The following is a 16,168-nucleotide window of genomic DNA, read 5'->3' on the forward strand; positions in this document are numbered from 1 at the left end:
GATGTCACATGCAGTGCTGTGTGTAGATGGTGAGCACACACCCATGCTGGGTGAGTCTGGGTGATGTTAGGATGGATTCTTTTTTTTAATTTAATTTGTAAAATAGCATTTTAAATCTCTGGTTCTAGTAAGAGTTGGAATGAGCCACGGTGATTTATTGCATCTGGCCTTCACAGGTACAGACTTCCTCAACCTGTGCATGGGACTAAGCTTGCTGGTCACTAAGGAATTAGTGAGAATGAGAGATTAATGGGAATGAGAAAAAAAATTAATATCTTGGTGCTTCTGAGTTTTCTTTCCCACCCAGATAGGTAAAAAGTGATGCTGGGGACTCCTTAAGGCTTCCAAATATACTTCATCATTTAGGACCATGTCTCTCAAAGTCACTGAGCTTTCTATTGAATCAGTTATGTGGTGTGTTTCTATGCTGTTTTTTATCTCTATATTTAGGTGTTAATAGATTTTATGACAACATCCAAGAGATGGTGGGATACAGACCCTGCATCTGGTGGAAACTCTGCTGGTCGTTTTTCACTCCTATCATTGTGGCAGTAAGGAACAAACTTTTATTGTCTGATTCACAGGATATAAATGAGGTGGCCTCTGTACTTCAGCACTGTCACCTCCACCCTCACAGCCTCATATTAAATCTGACCTCATCCCTTTTTTAAGGATTTCAGCAATTCCACTGAAGGCAATAGGGCAAACCCCACTGTCATCAGAGGAAGCCTTTGCCCTAAGAAAAGAAGCCTTGTGCAATTTCAAGATTTCTGTTAGTCCTCAGGAAATGGTGATTAGTCAAAAGTTTGACTGGCAGAGATAGTAAACTGTAAGAAACAGAAATGGTAAGAAACCATTTCTTTTATTCCTACCTAAATTGTAGCAATCCCTCTAAAGTCTTAATTTTCCACATACACAGAAATGTCCCCATCTTGTGAACTGCATTCCTGCACAGGCACTACTCAGGCAACAGACTGAGATTATAAACTGATGGTTTTCTCTCATGGTATTCTGTGGAACATATTGTCCAGTTTACATTGATTTTTGGTACTGGAAACCACAGTACAGGCATTTCCCAATTCTGAGCTTTATCCAGTTAAGCTCATACAGCACACTTTGAGATAATAAGCACATGGATGTAAATTTACTACACAGAATGCAGTCAAGCCAGGTGCAATATAAAAAATGTGTGAGGTAGACACTGTTACACATGACATGATGGCTTTTCCCTCCCTGATATTTCTCTGATGTTCCCATATAGGAAGCCATAACTAAGAGCACTAAAGAGAGGCACAGAAATGTGTCTAAGTTGAGGGTTCCTTGATCTATTTCTACCCAAATGCAGGCAGCTTTCATTTGGCTGAAAACAAGTGTTCAGGAAGGCATAAAAAAAGCTTTTTGTTGATTTTAATGGTATAATATGAAGATGACCAACACTGGATGTAAGACTTCCCAGATATTTCCTATCTTGTAAAGTCTTCAGCAGGATTTGTTGTGCAGTGCAGGTCTGGAGGTGGTGGTGGTGTGCCAGTAAAATCTACCTCTGCATTTTCCTCTTTGGGAATGTGTTCTGAACCTGGGATCATCATGAGCTTCCTTCTTGGATGGTGCAGTGTAGCCAGTTTCCTTTCCACTTAGATGCTGGAAACGGGCCAGGATAAGAGCCTCACTTGGGAAATTTAAGGAAAAAGTAGCATGTTTGCAGGCCATCTGTTTGAAGACAGCACAAAAGCAACCCAGAAGTGCTGCTGAGCAGTGGTACAGCGTGTGTCTGCAGCAGGATTCCCCAGGACCCCATCCTTCCCTCTGATTTTGTGCAGGTTGCCTGAGGGCTCTGCCAGTAGCAGTGCATTCCCTGTACCAGCCTGCCTGGATAATCTGAGATGCAGGCTTTGTATGTGAGAATATAGTGCTTACATGAAACATTAATTTTGGTAAGGAACTTCTTGGGAAGCTATTGCCTCCCCTCTCACTACTGAAAAATTCAAAGTGGCTTTTGAATTTCCTGAGTTCTTTTACACAGCCAAATCTGTAGCCACTTAATGCACAGCAGGTTCCATTCTGACTGCCCTCACGTTCCACCATGAGCAAAGCCTCTGGGCTGAGAATTTTTAGGGCCAGGCTTGACAGAACGTTTCTTATTCAGAGCCTCTCAGAGCCTGGTGCTGACCAGTGCAGCAGGGCTGTGCTGATACTGTTATCCCAATCAGAAAAAGTTAGTGGAGACAAACAAAAAACTTCACCATTTCAGGATTACTGTTCCCTTCCTTGCACATTCCCAGAGTGGAAGTTGAGCTTGCAGGGCTCAGTCAGGGCAGTGCCTGTTTTCTGCAGCCAGGCCATCACCAGGGACCACAGAACCCTCTGCTCCTTGCCTGGATGGAAAGACAGGCTTGAAGTCCATGTCAATCCAGAAAAACACTTAGAACACAAAAAGACTCTAGAAATCTTATCCAAATCTTCTTTTCTGCTGTCCTTTGCAGGGAGTGTTCCTCTTCAGTGCTGTCCAAATGACTCCACTCACAATGGGGAGTTATGTTTTCCCAAAATGGGGCCAAGGAGTTGGCTGGTTCATGGCATTGTCTTCTATGGTGCTGATACCAGGCTACATGGCATATATGTTTCTAACCCTGAAAGGCTCCTTAAAACAGGTAAGTCTCTCTTTTACCTGGCCACAGGATTTCCTCTTGCAAGCCCTGTGCACACTGACAGAAGATGGCTGGGCAGAAATTCTCCTGTGGCCTCACTGTTATTTTCCATACAGCTGGAAAACATAAAACCAAACTCCAAACAGACAAAAGACAAGACAGGGTCTGTACCATCTGTTGTCAAACATGATTCACTGCATTCAATCTGCTCCTTATCTCTGGGCTTTGACAGTTCCAGACACTTTGCATCCCAGCTCCCTACTGCTAGAAAACAAAGTAGTAGTTTACAAAATACATAGATTTGCCCTTGTGAATGCAAGAGGTGCTGTGATGTATCAAGGGGATGCTCTAAGGAACTGGAATCAAACTCCTAGAACTAAACCCACATAACCCTCAGGCTCCAGGAGCCTGCTCACAGTGACCCTGTTCAGCATCTCCCTGCTATGTCACCAAAGCTTTGGGCTCCTGTTCTGCATTACAGGATCTTAGAGCTGCCTTCCCATACCTGAAGGGAACCTACAGGAGGGCTGGAGAGGGACTTTTCATGAGAGTGTCCAGCCATAGGACAAGGGGAAGTGGTTTTAAATTGAAGGAGAATAGGTTTAGGCTGGATATTAGGAAAAAGTTCTTCAGTAGGAGGGTGATGAGACTCTGGTACAGATTGCCCAGAGAAGCTGTGGCTGCCCCCTCAGGGCCAGGCTGGATGAGGCCTTCATGAGAGGAGTCCCTGCTGAGGCAGGGAGGTTGGAGGAGCTGATCTCTAAGGTCTCTTCCATCCTATGACTCTATGCTTACACCTGCTCAAAGTGACAGCTGCTGCTCTCTGCTGCTGAAGCTGAGAGAATACAGGTGTCAGATCTTGGGAGCATGTTTTATAACTATACTCCTCTTCACTTCAGTCTTTATTTAAGGGATTTCTGTGACCATTTAGTTCACAAGGAATATCAGAGGGCCTCTCCTCATTGCCTCTCCCTGACTCCTTATCCCAGTTGTTAAAAGGAGGTGACACTTCCCACATGACAAGAGACCTTGTATGGCTTAAATCCATTTTCAAGTCCTCTGAGAAATCCTGCTGAAGGGGTGTGACCCATTAATAAGGTCACTGACCAGAACATTCTTTAGTAATCACTCACAGTTGCCATTTTGTTTTTTAACCTGGGTGCATCCTCAGTTTTCCCTCCCCAGCCAGTAACCTCATTCTGTGCATCACAGACAGTTCTTCATCACTAGTACTGAAATGCACACTTCTGTCCTCTGTGACTGTCAAAATGAATTTGTCAGAGTTTCTGGAATATTCTGAAATCAGCTGACAGAGCCATCTTTGCAAAGGGACAGATGATCTTAAGCAGAATTGACGAGTAATGCCCCATGAATCGTGCAGATCTTGAGCCAAATATTTGTCTTCAGCAATTTTTTGAAAAGTCAGTGATGCTTCAAAGAAGCCTACAGAAAAAATTCAGGTTCCCCCCCAGCCCCTGCTTGTTCTCAGCTCCTGTGTTTCGAGTATCTTTCCCTTGGTCTTATGGCAATGTTTACGTGCAAGTGGAGAACTGTTGCTCTGATACACAGTGTAGCTACTTCTAGGGCAGAGCTGTGTAAGAGCACAGTAAATATTCCTCTTCTCAGTCTTGCTGTGGTCTCATCATTTTTGAAAGCATTGACAAATGATCATTAGAAAACATGAGGAGCCTACACCAGTCCCAGGCTCTGAGGATCAAACCTGAGCTCAGCAGATCAGCTTCATGACTGGAGAACACACAAAAGGCCTAGGAAAGACTAAACAGAAATAAAACAAGAATAGAAGTCTGCCTTACCCGTTGTATCTTTGGAGGTAGAAATTCACAGAAGCTGCTACTCTCTAGTCCCTTCTCCCTGGGGAGTTCACAATCACATCTGAGATCCTGCAAACTTGGAGGCCCTGTGGGCTTGCAGCAGTCTCTCCTCACCTTTCCCATGCTGCAGTCTCCCCTCCTTTCTTTTTCCTCATTGTGCTCAGCTGTTAGTGCTTGCTGGCATCTGACAGTCTGCAGGTGTTCTTTCAGCTCCTTCAGCACGTTTAGGACAGAGCTAAAAGTGGGTTTATAGGTGACTTACTACCCTTTTGGTTCCTAGGGAGAAAAAACAGGATGTTTCATTGTAGCTGTAATGCCTAGACAGAAGTGTTTGGGATTGCCTTTTAAAAAAAGCTTAGAAAGTCTTCTGACTGCCTCACATTTATCATTGTTCTTTAAACAGCGCATCCAAGTCATGATTCAGCCAAGTGAAGACATCACTCACCCTGAAAATGGGCCCGACCAGGCCCAACAGAGCAACTCTGCAAACAAAGAAGCCTACATCTAAATTCTGTATTGTAAAAGTACCAACACCACTCCAGAAAAACAAACAAACAAAAAAAAATATGGTTGAGTAGGACCACAAATTTAAGTCTGAGAATATAATTACCTACCTCTAGTGGCAAAAAAAAAAAAAAAAAAAAAAAAAAAAAGAGAAAAAAAAGAAAAAAAAAAAAAGAAAAAGGAAAAAAAAAAAAGAGAAAAGGTCATCTCCACTCCAAGGGAATCGCCATGGGTATGATCCAATGATCCAATCACTGCGCCAGCTCAGATGTTGACAGTGTTTTGTGTTCTCTGGCAATCCACAGACTGTTAATGTTTTTATCCTTTCACAATGATAGTTGCATATCTTGGAATTTGTAAATTGATGTGCCAAGACCTTTTTAATCTACCTTTTAGCACGACGATTTGAAGTTTTGTGCTGCTGATTTTTAGTAGTTGATCACTATTTCTTACCGCTGAATCCCAAGACTGTTATTTCTGACTTTGCAGGAGTACAATTAAGTTTGGAATCGTTTTGTACAAAAGAACGAAGCATTTTGTAAACAAGTGATTTTCAGTGAAAAAAGTCTGCCCTTAAAATTTGCTCCAGTTGAGGCCATTTGAGGGGGAAGAGACTTTCCTCCAGACACAGCCTTTATGACCATTCCTAGTGCAAATTAATTTCTGCGGCTGCTTGTGGCGATCCAGCAGGGAGTGGCTGGAAATGCCACCTGTGCTTTGCCTTTCAAACAACATCATAGGTATCTTTAAAAATAGAGATACTATTTCTTATAAAAAAAAAAACCTCTCTTTGTGAATCAATACCACCTGAACTGCAGAGGTTAGAGGCAAATAAGGTTTTCAGCAAAATGAACAGTAACATCCAGGAGCTCTTAAAGATTCCCAAGAGTAAAAGAAACGCAAAGTATTTGCAATTGAAGCTCAGAGGACTTGAGCTTTTATCATGCTGTAATTATTTGGCTATTATTGCATTGCCACCAAAATAGAAACCAAAACAATGGCTGGAAGATTGAAGCTTCTCCTTGTAATTCTAATTCGGGGTTTAATTCACCACTGCTCTTTTTAATCTGTCAAAGGACTGCAACAGTTTCTAATGAGCAAATTACAAAAGAAGGATCGTTCGCACTTTGAAAAGAGGTTGTTTTTTTTTTTTTTATTATTTACATATGATTTGTGGTGATGAAGGCGTGAGGGAAAGCTAATTCAATAGCACAGCAAATCTCCACTCTGGGCTCAGGCTGCATTTGCCACGTGGCTGGGAAGCCAGCTCACCCGTGGAAGTTTTTTCCCACGTGGCAAAGGCAGCAGTCGGCCCCGTTTGGCATTTCTCGTTTGGCAGCTATAAGACAGACACAGGAGGATTCTGGAAAATGCAGTAGTTGATGTTTGATTGTAAATGACTGTGACAGAACTGTGCAATGAAACATGCTTTTCAGCAACTTTTTGTGCAACGTACAATGTTAGATAGCACAATTTATGTAGAACTACTACGTGAAAAACATGTTAACTGTGAATGTTGGGTTTTTTCGTTGTTTTCGTCTGAAGGTGACAAACATGTTCTTGCAATAATAAGGTATTACTCTCAGAATGTCAAGCACATTATTGTAGAAATAATATATATATAAAATACACATGTATTTCAAACTACATCCTAAATCTCGGAGTATGCTTGGTAGATTCTAAACTGTTTCACACACAGATCAACTGTAAAATATTACGGGATCAAAGCTGCGTCCTAAACGGCTGAAGCTGAAATGCAAAAGTCCTGTAACTCTTTGGGATTTAGAGGAGAACTGCTCATCCTCCACACACATTACCCATGCTACATACACATCATAATTGTGAGTTTCATTAGACTAAGGCTAAAACTTCCAACCTCCTCTTTATTGTTTAATGTAATCAAGTCCCACGTTGTTCTAAGAAAAATGCAGTATTTAATGTTTGATTGTAAACACTTATGACAGATGTTTGACAGACCTGCTCTTTAGCAAAAAGCTGTACAAACGTATCACATAGCACAAAATAGTGTTGTAGAACCTACTGTGTGTAAACTGTGAATAGCTGTATCCTTTTTGTAGTACTTGCCCTAAAAAAAAAAAAAAAAAAAAAGAAAGGAAAAAAAAAAAAAGATTATTGTATGATCATATATGCTTTTTGCAATAAGGAAATATCTGAACACCAAGCAAATCTATCTCTATATAAAAATATATATGTAATATATGCATATTCAAAAATATATACAGAGCCTGTTTAAAAGAGTACAGTATTATTTAGTAAATTGCAACCTGTTCTATGGACCAAATGTAAAATATTTATAAATTAAGATGCATTTTAAATGTCTATAAATGGTGTCATAATAAAAGCACGATTGTTATGTAAGTTTCCAAGAGTTTAGAGGAAAAAGAATAAAGGTTATATTATACATTAAATCCAGAATTTTGCAGTCTTTCATTGGACAAAACCCTGTGTTATTTTCCTTGAAGCAAGTCCTGAATGTTTCATATATTTATATATATATTAAAAATGTCTCCTTTGGCTGTCAGGCTGCTGTATCACACTTGGGAGGTGTATAATTAACCCATACTGCTGGTTCTAGAACTGAATAGGTGTGTGCAGCCACTGGAGAGGCAGCTCCAAAGGTCCCAGTCCCCAGCCCTACCTGGGGACAGATGTCAGGCCAGGTCCCAGACGGGTCTCCCAGGGGAAGTGCTGGATTCTCCCCCCTTGGGAAAGTTTTAATTCTCAGCTTAACGTGGTGCTGGGACATCTCACACAAACAACAACATCAGAAGGGCTGGAGCAGGTGATCCTTGAGGTCCCTTCCAACCTGACAGTCTGGGATTGACCTGACCAGCCTGGATTTTGTGATGAACTTTCCTGGGGTGTGACCTGCAGCACCTGAAGTCACTGATTGCTGAGGAGGGCACCAGCCAAGGGGCTGGTGAAACACACGCCCTGTACTGCACAGACAGATGATAGGTTTCTTAAAAAAAAAAAAAAAAAAAAATTAAAAATCCTTGCTCTCTGTCTCAGCTGCCAGTGCAGTGTGAGAAGATGGCAAGGAAGCTGCACAGCGGGCTGCCTTACAGCTGAGGAGCTGAATGCTCCTCTGCTCTGAATTTTATTATCTAACTATAGAACTGGAGCAGGACATCATGCTGGGAAAGAGTCTCAGCAATTTGGAGAACATGATTAGAACTGAAAATGCTCCCGATAGAAGTGTCTAAAATCGTAGCCTTCAAATTCAAACTGCTGAGCTTAGAGAGGCGCTGGAGTGTGCGAGGGCGAGGCCAGGGCAGGTCCTGCTTCTGCTTTTAGAAAAGCTGGGAGGAGGGGCAGGAGGGTGCAGGGAGGAGCACGGTTTGGGCTGGCAAGGGGGCCAAGGAGCAACTTGGATGATTTTGGAATGCAGAGGAAAAGTTGAGGCATCTTTACTGCCACGTTCGTGGGCATTGCATATTGTGATGTGGGCTGCTGCTTTCAGGAGACCTTTGTGGGAAAAGGGTGAGAGCTGCAGATGGGAGAGGCCCCCCCCCCATGTGTGGGGCTGGGTGGTGAGGCAGCTGCAGGGCAGGGGGCAAAGGATGGCTGAGGAGAAGGAACCCAGTTGAAGGATATTGTGTTAGTGCTGTGATATTTCCATGTCCTCCTGGAGGAATTTCCTCTTGCCGTGCTGCAGAAATTCCGACAGCAATTCAACAAGAAAAATGCAAATAAGGTCACTTCTTCCCTACAGGACTGCAAGATGCCCTGAGAGAAATCCATGTCCTTGCTCGTCAAGAGTATTAGTTCAGCTACATGTGCTTTTATTCTAAAATAACACTATGTTGCTTTGGGGGGTTTTGTGTTTGTTTTAAGCCTGATTATTTCTGTTTTTTTTTTTTTGTTTGTTTGGCTCAGGTCACAATAGCACTACAATTAACAATTCAAATTCCTCTGGCTGCTGGCTGGTTGCCACCCAAAGCCACGGCTGTGCCTTCAGGTGCAGATGCTCTGGGGTAGGGCAGGAAAGGCACCTCCTGCCAGCACCCCTGCACAGCCACCCACCAAACCTGGGCTGTGCTGCAAGGGTCAGACTGTCACACCTTGGTCCCTTCCAGCTCCAGGAGAGCTGCCCAAGGACAAGGGGGCTGGAACCCGTTGTACAGCTCCCTGCAAGCACACAAAAAAAGCAGACAAAAAAGCAGAGAAAAAAAAAAAAAAGACAAAAAAGCAGAGAAAAGCCTCGTTTGCCATCAGCCTGAGCTGAACTCAAAGCTGAGCATGCCCCGTGGCAGCTGCCAACCCACTGGAGCTGCTGCTCTGACCTCTGTGGGTCTGAGGCTGCCCCCCTGCCAGGTTAACCAGGTTCACTGCTCACTCATCACAGCAAGAACCAGCACCAGCCTTTATATCCTAAAGGTTCTTTTTTACTTCTCAACTCCACGCACCCACCCCCTGCTCCCTGCATCACAGCCACCTTCTCACACTGAGTACTATCAGAGATCGGGGAGGGGGGGGATGGGGAAGCCACCACCAAAACAAAAAACCTACCCCCAAAAACAAACAAAAATCATTAAAAAAATTTTAAAATAATAATTAAAAAAATCCCACAAAACCAAAACCAATACGCTGTCTATAATTATATGGCCAAGGTGTCTAGAGGTGGGAATGAAGGTACATGAAGTGATGACTTCTCCCATCCCTTCTGCTCCTTGCCTGTTCCTACACTCCTTGTCCTCTCCTGGCAGTCACAGTAGTGGAGGGGCTGTGACAATGACATCTCCCCCAGGCAGCCCCAGCAGCCCTTCAGCACACACACGGGTAGGAAGTGATGACAAGGCTGAAGGAGTCAGCATTATCTTCATGACAAGTGGGTCTGACTGCACAGGGACATGGGTTGGTTAGTGGTGGCCTTGGCAGTGCCAGGTTAGTGGTTACACTTGATGATCTTAAAGGTCTGTTCTAACCCAAACAACTCTATGTTTAAAAAGCAAAGCATAATGGGTATGAAAATAAGAATAATGGGGTAGGAAGGAAGGCTTTACCCACATACAATTTTTTTCCTGGTATTTTCCAGTCTAAATATGCCCTACCTACTCACTTCTTCCTATTAAGTAAAAAGAAAGGGAAAAAACCAACCAACCAACCGAAGGAAAATGTAGGATCAGAGCACAAGGGGGAATTAAACAGGGTAGATAACATTGGTCCCTCCATGGAACTTTCAGGCTTCTCATGAGCCACTTCTCCACAAGCTGAGGCCAGTCAATAATTCTGCCACGATTTCCTCCTAACACTTTCTGGACAAAAAGCAATTGTCACAGAAACCAAATAAATTTTTAGGGCTACAGAACTGCATTGTTACATTTTGTTCTGTTCTTCTGCCCAAACCCAGATGTCATGTAACTCAAACAGCCCCAGAGCTCCCTGTAGACATCTCCCTCAGCAGGTGGGTCACAGCAGAGGGACACAGTAACCCCCAGCTGCCCACAGCCCATGGCTGTGTGCTCACACACATTTTGCAGCTGCTTTTCTTCAAGAATTACCTCCTTTATTTAAAACTTATGAATTGCTGGGGAAGAAATTACTTACACTGGTTTGCAACTCAACATCTGATTATATTTTTTTTCTCCAGGTCTGTAAATGGTCTCACATCAGCATCGGTGGCAAATATTCAAGTGTTCTTTTTGAATATCAAAGAGGCTGAAGTAATCCTGTGAGTTATTTGTGAGTCATGATGGTGCTAAATGTGTCCAACACTGCCTGGGAGAAGGACAGGAAGGATCAGGCATTGTCACAAGGATAAAAATTAATGTGTTTTGCCAGTACTGGGGCCTTAGTCATATTGGAACAGCTGCCTTACATGTCTTGGGAGATAAGCAGCTGAGAGGTGTTTATAAACATTTTAAAGACACAGGGTATAAAATAGACAAAATGTAGGTGTTAAATTTGTGTCTGGAGCCTCCTCAACACTGTACCAAGCTGGATAGTGAAGGAAGGGGAGTAAAAGTAAATGCAACAAGCCACTGCCTTATGACATGACACCAACACAATTTCTGTTCATTATAGGTTGCTCTCTAGAGCAGCCTGGGAACATCTGAGCAAAATTAACGTTAAAAAAATTAAAATAAAAAAAATTTTAAGCTTACACAAAGGTTTTTCTGGACATCACTGGCAATATGGTTTGCTGGGACTACCATATGCAAGTAGGTAGTGACTTCTAAGCCCCCCTGCCCTCCCTGCAGGTAAACAGCCATCCCTAGACACAGGCAATGGAACAGAACTCCAGCCAGTGCTCTGCCACCACAGCAGGAGCAGCAGTGTCCCACCTGAGCATCCCATAGGAGCAGCAGAGTGGGGTCCTGGTGCTGCTGGGGCTGATTCCTGACAAGGAGCTGTGATTCCTCCTGCTGGGGCTGCACCTCTGAGCGAGAGCCCCCCCCTTCTCCTCTGGCAAAAAATTCCTCTCCCAACACACTCAACTGGGAAGCAGGAAGACAGGAGGTATCACCTTGTGTCTATAAAGCTATTTGCTCTCTGAAAAGAGCTGCCCTGGAACGACTGAGGAGCACTTTGATGAAGATCTTTCCTGAGTAAAACAATAAATCTCTCCCTGACTGTAAGCCAGAGCGTCAGGTTGTGTTAGGAAATTATTTCTAGGTCACTTCAGTTCACTGCACGGCACTGCAAATATTTCATTGAATGAATGACCAAAGTAATTAATCAAAACACTGGAGAGAAACACCAACTCACACTTTAGGCAACTAACTTTGCCCTAAAAGGGACAGAGCTCAGTGCTTTTAACCTGCTCCCTCCCAACTCTCACCCAGTAGCTGCACACAAACTTCACTGCAGATCTTTACTCAGCCCCATCCTTGGGCTGGGGGGCTCTGGGTGACCTTTCCCAGCCTGGTCACTCTTCCTCTTGGCAAACTGTGTCATGACAAACCTTGTCTGTCAGAAGATGCTTCAAAATTACACAATTAGATTGGGATTTTGGGTTAAAAACCCAGCTCCATCACCATCCCCCCAAAATACTTAGAATAAATTAATCCCTCCTTCTACTCTGCTGCTGGCACTGAGCTTCCAACAACTTGGGACTTCCCAGGGACTGATCCAGGGCAGTGTCCCAGCTGAAATAAGAAGGTGCAAGCTGAGAAGAAGGCAGAGTAGAAAGGCTTGGTCCTGCCTGGCTGGACCTTCACTGGTACAGCTCACATGTGGCAAGGTCTGAAGGGAATCACTGCAGCAGCCTCAGCAGCTGAATTTGGGCTCAGCAGGGAATGACTCTGTCAGTGATGTTGGATCATTTCACTTCCATCACTAACTCCCAGAACAGCTGCCCAAGGCATGGGCTTTAGCAGAAGTATTATATATTGCACAGTGGGCAATCCAGTGTATAAAAAGATTGCCAGCAACTTGCACTGGATTTGATGTCTTCCAGTGTCTCAAAGTCACAAAATTGTTCTGGTTGGAAAAAAAAAATCATTCTGGCTGGACCTTTAAGATCATCAAGTCCAGCCATTAACCTGACACTGCCAAGGCCAGTGCTAAACCATGTTCACATCTACAGGGCTTTTAAACACCTCCAGGGACTGGGAATTCAGTCACCTCCCTGGGCAGCCTGTGCCAGTGTTTAATAACATTTTGTGTGAAGAAGTTTCTTCTAATACCCAACCTAAACCTCCCCTGGGCAACTTGAAGCCATTCCCTCTTGCTTACTCCTTGGGAGAGGAGACCAATCCCCTCCCAGCTCCAGCCTCCTTTCAGGGAGCTGTAGAGACAGAGAAGGTCTCCCCTCAGCCTCCTTTTCTCCAGGCTGAACACCCCAAGTTCCCTCATCAGACTTGTGCTCCAGACTCTTCCCCAGGTCCATTGCCCTTCTCTTGGCAGCCAAGCCCACACTTGGCAAGTGGCTCTCAGGACACCAACAAACTTGGCAGCTTCTGCAGCAAAGGTCAGAACACCAACCTGAAATGGGTTGATACTCTTTACCACCCCACAGTGTTAACCCTGTGCTTCATCTGATGAAATTGGCTCTATTCAGCCCTGTGCTACAAGGATGATGTGTTAGAAAAGGCAGTTCAAGGTTTCCAGCTCTGAGCAAATCATTGAATGAAGGAGGCATGGAAGTCTCAAGCAATAAATGACATGACAGCAAATGGTCCTTTAAAAATAAGGAAAAAAAAGGGGGGGAGGTCTCAAGCAGCAAGAAAATGTTTTAAAGATCTATTACAAACCTGCACTACCTATATTAAGCTATTTAGAGTAAGTTTTTTTAGGTTTTTTAGGCAAGGTGAGGCAAAGAAACCAAGGGGGCACCTTGGGATTTTAGGTCTAAAGCATGAGTTTATGGAACTGCTGGGGGTGGGGTGCTTGAGAGGAAAAAAAAACCCATCATAGATTATAATGATTGCAATAAATAAGAAAATTAAATAAGAATAATTAAATAAGAAAATGCACTCAATATAGTGAAACAGAACACTAAGGTACCAACCTACCAACTTTTGCTGTTGTATTCCTACCCACCACTCACACTTATTGAACTCTCAGCATGAAACTCTGTGTTTGTGTTGCTTTTAAGTTTTTCACTTTCACAAAAAGCTTCCCTAAATATGCTCAGAAGCATTTCCCTTAGTTCTTTACATACCATGTGTAACTTAACATCCAATAATTTATGACATGCTGTGTTTTCAGCTCCTCCTTTTCCTCTGTAAGTCATGTGCTTCTCCAGGGCTTTCTGGAATGCTTATTTTTGCATTTCATAAGATCACAGAATATCAGGGGTGGAAGGGACCTCTAAAATCATCAAGTCCAACCCCCCTGCCACAGCAGGGTCAACCAAGTGGGTTTGGAAAAGTCTCCAGAGGAGGAGAATCCACAACCTCTCTGGGCAGCTTGTGCCAGTGCTCCCTCACCCTCACAGTAAAGAACTTTCTCTTCATGTTGGGGTGGAACTTCTAGCTCCAACCCATGATCTAGCTTCAACCCATGATTCCTTGTCCTATTACTGGGCACCACTGAAAAGAGATTTTTCCACCCTGTGCTTGATTTTCTTTAACTCAAGAAAATAAATTCTCCAAGACTATGAAACCAGGGCTAATGGAAGGGCACTATTGTTATTTACTGCTAGCTTTGCAGGAAACAATTTCTAATTTTCTGAGATAAACTCTTGCTGTAGGAATAGCCTCATTAGCAGCTCACATTAACATCAAACTGCAAACCACAAGACTGCTGTCACAACATCAGGATAGGACCCTTTGGGAAGACCTCTTTACACCCAGAGCACAGATGCAGGTGGCCTGCCCTGTCTGGCTTTTTATTGCCTTTTTATTTCGGGTGGTTCCTAGCACAACCCCTCTAGAAGACAAGTTTTTCTTTCCCAGCCCTCTGTGCTGCCACACACAGCTCCCCCCAGCACAGCAGAGCTCTCTCCCATGCCACAGGGACTGGAGGGCTTGGGGCAGGGTGCTGGGTGCTCCTCCTGCCAGGACCCTGCCTGGGGCAGCTCCCAGGGCCCCAGCACAGGGAGGCCAGAGGAGGAGGAGGAGGAGGGAGGAGGGGACCACAGTACATTAACCAGGAAAGTTTGGAAATGTAAAACTCAATGGGCTGTCAGAACAATGTTCCTCCAATGCTCTCTGCACAGACCAGCATTTTGTCAGGGCAAGTACAAATGCCAACACTGGCCAAGTCTTCAAGCAAGCTGTGTACATTTTTTTTTTTTTTCTTTTTTAGTGACTGATGTAAGTAATGGGAGACAAAAGAGGAGGAAAATTCATTTTCCTTAAGATCACTACTAAATACACCTGCTGGGATGCCAGGTGCCCACAGCCCAGGGCTCAGCTCTGAGGGCCATCTCATCAGCAGGGAGACTGACAGCCTGAGGTCCCACCCCAGGAACACTGACACCGACCTTGCTCTGGCAGATGCTGCCCTGGTGACCCTCTCATGAATTTTAAAAGGAAAAAAAAAAAAAAAAAAGTCACTTGAACGATTGTATCAGAGCTCAATCAGTCATCCAGAGGTTAACTCTGCAGCCATTGCTGGTACTGAGGTGGCTGTCTGCAGCTCATCACTGTTTCTTTCTGTCACTGGGGCAGCCCCAGGGGTCTCTGTTGGCCCAAAACCTCATTATTTTGAACACTGCACAAACACAAAGCCAGGAGCTGTACTTTTTGTATTACCTTTCAGCTTTCCAGATAATGTTGACTCCTCATTCTCTTTATCTATTTGTTGCTACTATGAATAACAATTCCCAGGCCCAAGCACCCTGGTGACCAGTGGATCCCCATGGCAGTGTGACATCCCTGACTGAGGGAGGGGAGCTGAAGGTGACATTTTAACTGCATAAGCCTGAGCTGCAAGTTGCTGCTTGCAAGCTTCCAGTAATGCCTCCCATGCCCTTAGGACAGAAGCTATAACCTGCAGCCCCTCAAACCAGGCTTGGTGCTGGCAGACACCCCAGTTCTGCTGGTGTAACTCAGAGGACCTGGCCTGAGGCTGTAAAGCAACCAGGTGAGGATCCTGCTCTCCCTCCACAGCCCTTGGTGCCCCAGAGAATCCTGCAACCTGCTCAGAGCAGCCAAGAGAACCAGTTCTGACCAGGTGCAGCCATCCTGAGCTGTGCTGGTGGACTGACTGCCCAAGCAGCTTGGTAATAAACCTCAGCTAAACTCTTCACAGCCTCCTCCTGCCTTACTCTGACCATGGCATGCACTGGAGAACTCAGATGAGCAGCTCAGCTGGCAAGTCCAGAGCCTGAAAAGCTCTGACTGTGTGACAAGCAGCTGCAGAGAAAATCCTGGGCAGTAGCTCTTCCCCCCAGCTCAGTTATTTGAGGAACACTCCTCCTCTGTCTGCAGGCTTAGGGGCTGGCTGGGTTTCCATTTCAGGCCTATCAGACAGTGGGCTCTTGTGGCAGCAGCTGCAGCCCCCAGCAATGCCCCTCTGCACAGGCTGTGCAGTGGATGTGGCTCTTTCAAGACAAAGCTGCTGCAGGGCCAGGAGACAGCCCAGAACCAACCAGCACACAGGGAAAGCTCAGCTCTGTCAAGACCAGTAAGCTCATGTATACACAGCACCAGAGGTGTTTTCCCCTTAATGCACTTACATAGGAGAACAGGGCACCATTTCTCACCAGTTGAGTTTTCCCTGGAGAATTGCTCTTCATTTCTGTAGCACAATAGGTAGTTTGGGAATCAG

At 44.5% G+C, this 16,168-nt stretch overlaps 1 protein-coding gene across 3 annotated transcripts in view; it reads left to right on the forward strand.

The window, feature by feature from the left end:
• Positions 1-7,413, forward strand: part of SLC6A1 (solute carrier family 6 member 1) — a 61,680-nt gene extending 54,267 nt beyond the window's left edge. For all 3 annotated transcript variants that reach the window (XM_071755403.1, XM_071755404.1, XM_071755405.1), the window contains exons 13-15: positions 451-551; positions 2,484-2,651; positions 4,884-7,413. In XM_071755403.1, the coding sequence (XP_071611504.1) occupies positions 451-551; positions 2,484-2,651; positions 4,884-4,988 (374 nt within the window). In that variant the 3' untranslated portion in view covers positions 4,989-7,413. The remainder of the gene's footprint in view (positions 1-450; positions 552-2,483; positions 2,652-4,883) is intronic.
• Positions 7,414-16,168: the final 8,755 nt, after the last annotated feature.

This window comes from Heliangelus exortis, chromosome 12 (genome assembly GCF_036169615.1).
Source record: "Heliangelus exortis chromosome 12, bHelExo1.hap1, whole genome shotgun sequence".
NCBI classification, from domain to species: domain Eukaryota; kingdom Metazoa; phylum Chordata; class Aves; order Apodiformes; family Trochilidae; genus Heliangelus; species Heliangelus exortis.